At 36.8% G+C, this 9,504-nt stretch overlaps 1 protein-coding gene across 1 annotated transcript in view; it reads left to right on the top strand.

Moving 5' to 3' along the window:
• The first annotated feature begins 551 nt into the window (after positions 1 to 551).
• Positions 552 to 9,504, top strand: part of LOC136879126 (zinc finger HIT domain-containing protein 3) — a 72,232-nt gene continuing 63,279 nt past the window's right edge. Inside the window, exon 1 of the mRNA XM_067152873.2 lies at positions 552 to 830. Within this exon, the coding sequence (XP_067008974.1) occupies positions 760 to 830 (71 nt within the window). The 5' untranslated portion in view covers positions 552 to 759. The remainder of the gene's footprint in view (positions 831 to 9,504) is intronic.

Raw genomic sequence — 9,504 nt, 5'->3', positions numbered from 1 at the left:
GCGTGAATTTTACTTTTAAAATGTTTTTCTAAAGATGGTCTTTAAATTACGCGCTTCATGTTACTTATCGTCACGAATTACCATAATTAGGAAATAAAATTGCACTCTGATTAGTTGTTTGTCCATTTCAATTAGTTGTTATTAGAATGTAAATATTTACACCTGTATATTCTTGTACATAATCATGACATGACTGATAGCTTAATTTTACAATTTTGTTATTTCTGTCGTTAATTTTTCATTATCATCGTGTACAATGTTGTTGGTTAAGTTGGAAGCTAGCTATGAAGAGACGAAATAGTAACACTGTAGCCAATAGCATGGGATAAAAATGAATGTGCTTTTCAACGCGTTAGTATTTAACAATCCAAGGATCTTAAGTCCAATCAAAATGTTGATACTAAAGCAAAGTTTTTGCTACAAACACTACAAATTAGGTTGAATCTCTATATAGGTGGTATTGTTGAATATTTATTATAATGCAGTGGGCTTCTTTCTAGCTCGTTGGTACTTGTAGGCTAAGGTTGGTATAACGCGAACATTGGCGGGGAACAAATGAATATATAAATGGCACGAAGTTAAAGCTAAAATACTGTCTCTCAGATAGAAACATTTATTCTCGTTCAAACAATCTGTCTTTCTTCAGTGTATATTATTTTGTTATAATTCTGCGCGTTCTGCGGATAATGGCGTGAACAAAGCTTGTGATTTCTTTCCATTTACAGTGTTATGTTTTAAGCTGCCAACACGTGTTTGGCAATGGAGGTTATGTGTGAAGTTTGTCAGTCTCAACTTCCAAAATACAAATGTCCTTCGTGCCGTATAGTGTAGTAAGTATATAGTGTTGTTCCTTAATATTTTAGCGCTGTGAACGACCGTTGAAAGCATACTGTTCTGTGTTAAAACAGTTCGTAAAAAATCTGTATTTAGCAATAACCGAGCGAGTTAGTCTTGCGGTTAGGATCGCATAACGGTGAGGTTGCATTTGGGAGATGGTGGTTTTGAATTCCACTGTCTGCAGCCCTCAAGGTGGTTTTGCGTGGTTTCCCTTTTTCACACCTTCAAAATGCTGGTACTGGCCAGGGCCGCTACCTTCACAAACTTAGCCCTTTCCTATCCTTGTGTCGCCGAAAACCTTTGATGTGTTAGTGTGACGTTGAACAAATAGCAGAAAGTTTAGCGATATAGGTAAAAAAGAGCCCGTGACAGGAAAAGTAAGAAGATTATACTGAATATGTGTAACGCGAGGTCTGGCACCGGGTCTTATGTATAGGCTGTACCGGTACCCATGTTTTAATTTTGTCTTTTACTAAATTTTTACATCTTTATTTGAAAAACTGAGGTTGCATTTTAATTAATGATCAGTATGCAGTCTGAATATGTTGCTTTTAACGAGTTATTAACTACTTCATGCTCTAGTAGCACCTGTGTATAAAGGAAAGGGTGATGACATAAAGCCGAAAATTACAGGCCAGTCAGTGTGACATGTGTTGCATGTAAGCTTTGGGAAAGCACTCTTTCTGTTTATACCTAGACATTTTCACAAAATTAATAATTGGTTCTATAGAAGGCAGTTTGGGTTTAGGAAAGGTTATTCCACTGAAGCTCAACTTGTAGGATTCCAACAAGATATAGCAGATATCTTGGATTCAGGAGGTCAAATGAACTATATCGCTGTTCACCTATCTAAGGCATTTGACCATATTATGGTATGGTTGTCACTTCCACATTCTTTGAAGAATTTCTATGCTCACTGTCACAAGCAAACCTTCACATGCCCTGATGAAAGCCAAGGTAATTTGGCAGAAAGCTCTACTTGGTGTAGTCTTGTTATATATAAGTGGCTTGAATCCAGTTATCTTCTTCGATTTTGGCCATCTAAGGACCACAGAAAGTAACCCTTTGCATTCATCTTAATCCTTCTTTTCTTGGCTTCCAATAGTTCTTCATCCTTTCACTTTGCTGTTTTCTCCTCTCTTGTATCCAGATGTTATTACCTTTCCTCTTTTCCTTCTGAAAACCCATGAAATTTTGTATCAATCTTCTGAAAGTTGTTCCGTCTTGTATTACATCGTCTGTTATTCCAATCTCTGCCCTTTTTTAATATTTTTTTTTTACTCCTTGGATCTACTGGTTGCCATTCTTGCTCTTGTAAACATGGTTAAACACTCGTTTTGTCAATCTGTTATCCATCCTCATTACGTGACCAAAAAATTTAATTCTCCTTGTTCTGATTGTGTCTAACAGCCTTTCATTTCCTTCATCCTTGTATTCCTCCTATGTCTAAACTCTCCTTCCTTCGTTATCAGTGGTCCTCAACATTTTCCTTTCTTTTTTTTCTCTATCTGTTTTATTTCACCAGTTTTCATAGATAACTGCATTCTGTGGCATACAGACACTCTGGTTTGATTACTGTGTTGTAGTGTTTGATTTTAGTTTTCCTTGAGAGATTTTTCTTATTGTAGGTATCTTTAGTGAGTTGGTATGCTAGTTTATTTTCTTGCTCTTGATCTGTTTGCTTCCTTATCGAGTCCATTAACCTGAATAATTTCACCTAGGTATTTAAGTTTATTAATCTTGTTGATTTTCCCATACTCTCTTTTTAGCGGTGTGGGTGACTCCCTAATATTTGACATGAATTTAGTCTTCTCAAAAGATATTGGAAGTCCAACTTTTCTTACTGCTTTCAGAAGGTTGATTTGCTCTAAGGCAGTCTCTATACTTCCAGCGAGGATTGCTATGTCATCAGCAAAGGACAAACAGTTTAAACCAAGCCCTTTGTGCTTTGAACCTAATTTTATCTCATGATGAGTCCCCTTGCTTTAACCTGTGAGTGGTCACTCTATGAGACTTTCTCTCACATTCTTTATTGTGATATTACTTCACAGTGATGAATGGGAGGTGACTGTTCCCTCTTCTAGCTGAGTTTATACCTGTCGTGAATAAAGCAATTCACATTTGAAGGGGAAGCACCCCCTCCCCTAGTCAGAACAAAGGTTCCTATGTGTCCGTGCGTGCTGCGTGAGAGTTTCTCTCATCGCGCGACCAATGACGGTGTTATTTTGAAGTGGAGTGGGAAACTTACTCCTGTTGTACACATTAGTATTTGTATTATGAGCACTTCTTTTTTGAAAATGTTGTTATGTTCAGAAACCTTGCTTTGCATGTAAATATTATTAGATATAATGCAAGTTTTGAGATTTTATTTTTTACAACTTCAGGACAGAAGTTATTTTTATGTACATTGCATATGTCAATTTTTATGTACATTGCGTATGTCATTTTAAGTAGTAATTTGTGTCTTTAATAAACAGTTAATCATGTTCAGCTCCATGGCTAAATGGTTAGCGTGCTGGCATTTGGCCACAGAAGTCCCGGGTTCGATTCCCGGCGGGATCGGTAATTTTAACCTTAATTGGTTAATTTCGCTGACACGGGGGCTGGGTGTATGTGTCGTCTTCATCATCATTTCATCTTCATCTTGACGCGCAAGTCGCCTACAGGTCAAATCAAAAGACCTGCATCTGGCAAGCCGAACTTGTCCTCAAACACTCCCGGCGCTAAAAGCCATACGCCATCTCTCTCTCACACACAGTTCATCATTTCATTTTTATATAAAATATATAAGGTAGAACTTTCGTTTTATTTCAGCCTTACTGTGAAAAATGTCCTATTTATTTTAATGTGAGAGAAAGTCTCACGCGTGACCACTCACGTTACATTTCGGCTAGCGACCATTCATGGGTTAAATCTTTCTTCTCATACTCTTATTACCTTTTCCAGGACAATATTGAAAAGAATCGGGGTAAGCTCATCTTCCTGCCTGACACCGGTTTTAATTTCAAATTAATCTGAGATCTCTCACTCTCGACTTTGTTTTCAGTCAGAGTTTGGCTAATTATATTAATTGATTTTGTGTCAACTCCAAATTCCTCTAAAATGTTCATTAGTGAAATTCTGTCTACTGAATCATATGCTTTTTTAAGTCCACAAAAACTATGGCTTAGTTTTTGTTCTTTGTAACCCTGTCTCGTATTATAGTTTCTAGGTTTGGAATCTGTTCTGCACATGACCTGCCTTTTCTGAACCCACCTTGGTATTCTCCAGTTTGTTTGTCTGTTATTGGTTCAATTCTATTATGAAGAGCTTTTGACAATATTTTTATATGTAACTGCTACTAGGGAGATTCCTCTGTAATTGTTCACATCTGTTTTGTCACAGTTCTTATATAATGGGTATGTCAGTGCGTTCTTCCAATCATCAGAGATTTTCTCCGTTTGCCAGATTTCTTGTAGGCCCTATTATGTTTGTCAGTTCTTGTCTTGCTTGACTGCCTGCTTCTTTCCACAGTTCTGCAACAATCAAATCTTCCCCTGCAGCCTTATTGTTTTTCAGACTTCGGTTTATGTCATATATTTCTTTCTCTGGTGGGACCTGGGGTTTAGCTTTTGTTTGTGGTTGACTGAATTCTAATCTTTCTTCAGATTCTTCACAGTTCAGTAGTTTTTCAAAATAACATGCCAAACTTTCACAGTTGTCCTGTTTGAATGTTTTGTGAAAATTTCATGTATTTGTTTTCGTTTAGTGAAATCTTCAATTTTCATGAGTCGACTTCTTTCATATTTTTCTTCACATTTCTTACAGTTTTAGAAGTTTGTTTCCACACTGTCTTGAAAGTCTGAAAATTCCCGTCAGTTTTAGAGGAGTGCCACCTTCTCCAGGCTGTTAGTCTCTCATTTATGGCCTTTTCACATTCTTCATTCCACCATCTAGGGTCTATGTTTCTTTTTCCCTCTTCAGAGGGCATAGTTCCTGTGCAGTTTTAGTTATTTTTGTTCTCAGATCCTCCCAGTTCCTCGCACTGTCCCTTTCTTACTTCTCTTTGAAATTTTGGTTTACTTCCAAGTTGTTTTTTAACATTTCAACATCAAATTTAGTTCTGCTTGTTCTCTTGTTTTGTCTATTTTGATAGATGAATCTCATTTTTATAGTTGACTCCTTTTTTACCTTGACATTTTGGATCTCCTTTTTGTTCTTAGCAAAGATAGCTATGTGGTCAGTTTGGAATTCCCTGAGGTGTGGGATTGGAGAGCACCAGGTTTTTTGTTTTCTACTCAGCTTTTTAAAGTAGGTAGACATTAGTTTGAGATTAAAAGCCTTGCATAGCTCTACAAGCCTTATTCCATTTCTATTTGTTCTTTTGTGTGCCGGGAACTCTCCTACAATATTCTTATAAATCCTTTCTCTCCTAACTTGCATTGAAGTTTCCACTTTGACGTGATCTGCAAGAATTTTGTAGACTTTGTTTTCTAAGAGTTCCCAGTACTCTTCAACTTTGTCAGGATTTTTCCTGTTATCATTTATTGAAGCATGAGCATTAATTAATGTATAATTTTTATTTCCACATCTTATGGTCAAGAGAGACAGTGTTTCAGAGGGTGAATAGAAGTTTTGGACTGATTCCACTATGCTCTTGTGTACTCTGAAAGCAATGACATTCTTCATTATTCTCTTCCCTGGTTTTCCTTTGTATATTCTGTAATTTTCTGAGTCTAACATATTACTGTCTGTACATCTGGTTTCCTGGAGAGCAAGTATTCTAAAATTTGAACTTCATTGGCACGTGTTTCCTCTCAGACTTAGATTCTCAATTTTTTCGTTCCCCTCTTAACTATTTGTGATGGTGACTACAGAGGCAGACTGTCATTCTGAATTTTTAACACAATGATTTTGTCCTGTTTTTTAATTATAACACACTGCACATTTTTAGACTAAGAGGTCCACAACCTCAACATAATCACTTATTGTTTGTTTCCGTCTTATCTCATTTGTTTTCATTCTTTTGTATTGATTAGGAGGACATATGAAGTTTCCTTTGTAAAGCAAGTATTAAGATTTTTTTGGTTATCTAGAATTTTGATTAGTTCTTTTTAGTTTTCCAACTTTCAGAAGTGTATTAATATTTAGCATGCCAAAGAAGTATTTTGGTTTTGGTCTCAGTTTACCGTTAGTTGATGGGTCACCAGTAGAAGGCTCCAACTCCTTGCATGCTGTTCTGGGCTCTCCAGAATCCTTAGGCCTAGTTGCATAGCGTACTGCCGTGGTGGATTGATGTTTCCGATTACCATCTGGACTAGTTATTCTGTAAGTTTGCATCATGCATAGTTTATTTGACTTTCTTGGGGAACGATTTGTTGACCGTTCCAAGATTAAAAATACGATTGCGAGGAGCCGTTGAGTTTATTTCTCAGCTGCATCTCGCATGGTGTACAGATGCTGACCACAACACCGCTCGTTGTGAGAACAGACGTGTGGATTTAAGTTTTAAAGACAGTTCTTCCACCTCCTTTGCTGTTGGGATTTGTCCTCCTCCTTTGCCATTGGAGCTGTTGACTCCTTCGTTTGATGGATTTTAATGACATTTCCTTCAGTAAGGACCATCACCCTCTAAGGGAGCTCCTCCGCCTGAAGCCGTTGGCTCCCTTAGGGTGTCACGTTGTTTTCCGCCGCCCAACACTCGGCGTTGAGTTGCTGGCAGTATGGTCTACTCCATTACCGTAGCAGGTATCCTGGCCAGACTTTTAAATCCAATTATCATTCATTCATTCATTGATTTATTGATTTCTTTCTTTCTTTCTTTCTTTCTTTCTTTCTTTCTTTCTTTCTTTCTTTCTTTCTTTCTTTCTTTCTTTCTCTCTTTCAGAAAAGACTAGGTAAACAACAGATAGGGAATCTGCCACCTGGGCAGCTGCCATAAATGCACATCACTGGCGATTGATTGATTGATTGATTGATTGATTGATTGATTGATTGATTGATTGATTGATTGATTGATTGATTGATTGATTGATTGATTGATTGATTGATTGAAATAACTACTCTTGAAATAGCTACACTAAAGAAAAACTTCTCTGGGTACAAAAATGGACCTACAAGTACTTACTACAAAATTAAGAGTTTGTTCAGACAGTAAATACCAGTATTTTATCGATATGAAGAATAAGAACAGAAGGCCTTCAGCAATTTAAAACCCTCAGTATTGATCAGGAAGTGGAATGATGTCCAAAGTTCACTGCGCCACACAACATAACCAATAGCCTGTCCCGTATATTGATACAAACCTACATCTTGTTTGGTATTTTTTCGGTAAGAGGTCCGGACAAGGAAGTGTCTCTCAACTAAACGAGGAAGAATTTTCATAACTGCTCGGCGTTACATGTGATTGGGAACCACTTCCTCAGGCAAGTGTTTCAGAAATGCTCTTCTGATTACTTCGTGAGGTATCTTCCATTGGTAGATAAGAAGGGAGTTTGTAACAGCAACGTTTAGCAAGGCATAAGAAATTCCGGGCGCCAGGTCTGCATGGCACCTAAAATTCTTTGTTTGGCACCTTATTTTTCGAGCCAAGAATAATCTCCCCCTTTTATGTTTAATTCCAAGTTTGGTGTTGCTGAACTATTGCAAAGCTTATGTAATAATGCACAATCCCTTGATACACTGGGTGATTTCTGCTTTGATATTAACGTTATTACCATTTAAAATAATAATGAAGGCCACATTATATAAGCAATAGAAGAAAAATTAATGTTAAGTACAAACGTTTGAGTTTTGAAAAAACCTCTCGTAAATAAAGTATTACTGACTTAGAAATAACTCAAATATTCTTCGTATTTAATTGACACGAATAATATTCACGATTAAAATTAATAAAATTATGTAATGGTTCCACCTTTTCAGTACATGTAAACTTTAGTAATGTAAGGTTACATCACTAGTTAATCATAAACGGTACCAGTTTTGACCCGAATTCCGGGTCATCATCAGACGATCACTTAAAAACAGGAAAAAAAAACAATGCACAGATAAATAACCAGTAATGTGTTGTTTTTTAATAATAATAATAATAATAACAACAACATTTAATGCAGCCAATGGCCATATAATAATACAGTTGCAGCCATAGTGCTCAATGTATAGTTCTATAGTTTATGTAGCACTTAACTATTACAGGATTTTGTCAGCGAGATTTGTCTGCTTTTGTATTTTACCACATGGTATCACATTGGTCGCCACAGAGTTTACACTGGCACAGTTCACTTGGATCATGGTAGGTATCTCTCTTGCAGATTTTGTAGTGGAAACCATGGACCGCAAAGCGAGTTATGGTGTGCCTCAGTTCATAGTTAGCCGTTATCCATTCCCTGTTGATCATTGCGTCTGTGGAGAAGAAATCTAGCCATATATCTTCCCTTTTGTCCTGAAGTTTCTTTAATAGGCTCTGGTATGCTCCTGACATGGGCGATGATAATTCAAGCCTTAAATCTTCAATATTTCTCTGGCAAACAGGTAGACCAAGCGTGATGGGGTAAACTTAGAGACTTCCAATGCTTTTGCTTTTTTTTTTCTTCAGAAATCTAGCTTTTTACCTTTCCAATTTCGTTGATGTCTTTCTTTTGCAGTTGGTCCCAGATTAATGTCAGGCCGTAGGTTAATATCAGCGAGATCTTTTGCTTAAACACTTTCAACGCAGTTTCCAGTGAAATTTTCTGTATATTCTGGATGCTGTTCATGGCAGATATGGCAATTGCCACTTTTTCCTTGATGTGGTAGCTGAACGTGTTTCCGTTTGTCTGTACTGTTAATCCAAGATACTTAAACTGTGAGACAACTGTTAGTGGTTCTCGTCTGTAGTATATTATATCACTGGCTGCTGGCTTGCCACCTTTCCTGAAAGTAATTGTCACTGTTTTCATTTATTTGCAATCCATTGTGTGTAGCCCATGATGTAAGTTTATTGAATGCTTCCTGAAGGTTTTTTATTTCATAAGACACCTATGCATATATTTTTTCACCAGACGTAAGTTTGTGTGGAGCAGTGAAACACATGTGACTGTGGCACTGTGTTTTGAAAGTTTCTATAATCTTGAAGAGAAGAATAAATACCTTGAGGAAACAATCTAGTAATCATTACCAGATGTAAGTTCGTGTGGAGCAGTATAACACCTATGAATGTAACACTATTTTTTCAAAGTTTTTAAATCTTGAAGAGGAGAAGAATAAATAGTTCGAGGATCGATCTTGTAATCGTTGCCCGACGTAAGTTCATGAGGAGCAGTATAACACATGTGACAGTAGCATTATGTTTTAAAAGTTTTTAAAACCTTGGAGAGAAGAAAAAAAAAATAGCTTGAGGATCAGTATTGTAATCGTATGCTTGATGTGTGTAGATGCAGTTGATTGGTCTTGTAATGCAGAACAGTTGACATTAAAAAACAAATGTGAAGAGAGATAAGTAAAATAGTGCAGTATTAGAATTGTACCGGGCGGTACACCTCCACGCCGCAAATTTAAATATTGCGCCAGTTTAAACCTCTACAGGAGAAGTTTGGAACCTTGAAAACTGAACTAATTCTACTATTTCTTAAAAGAGGTCACTACTGTAAATTTGGTAATCTTGTAGTGTTCTGAACTGTGTCTATTTTGATTTGTGTTTGTTTATTCTGT

Source organism: Anabrus simplex, chromosome 8 (genome assembly GCF_040414725.1).
Source record: "Anabrus simplex isolate iqAnaSimp1 chromosome 8, ASM4041472v1, whole genome shotgun sequence".
Taxonomy (NCBI): Eukaryota; Metazoa; Arthropoda; class Insecta; order Orthoptera; family Tettigoniidae; genus Anabrus; species Anabrus simplex.
The sequence above is the reverse complement of the archived record's forward strand: the minus strand, read 5'-3'. Positions and strand labels throughout refer to the sequence as shown.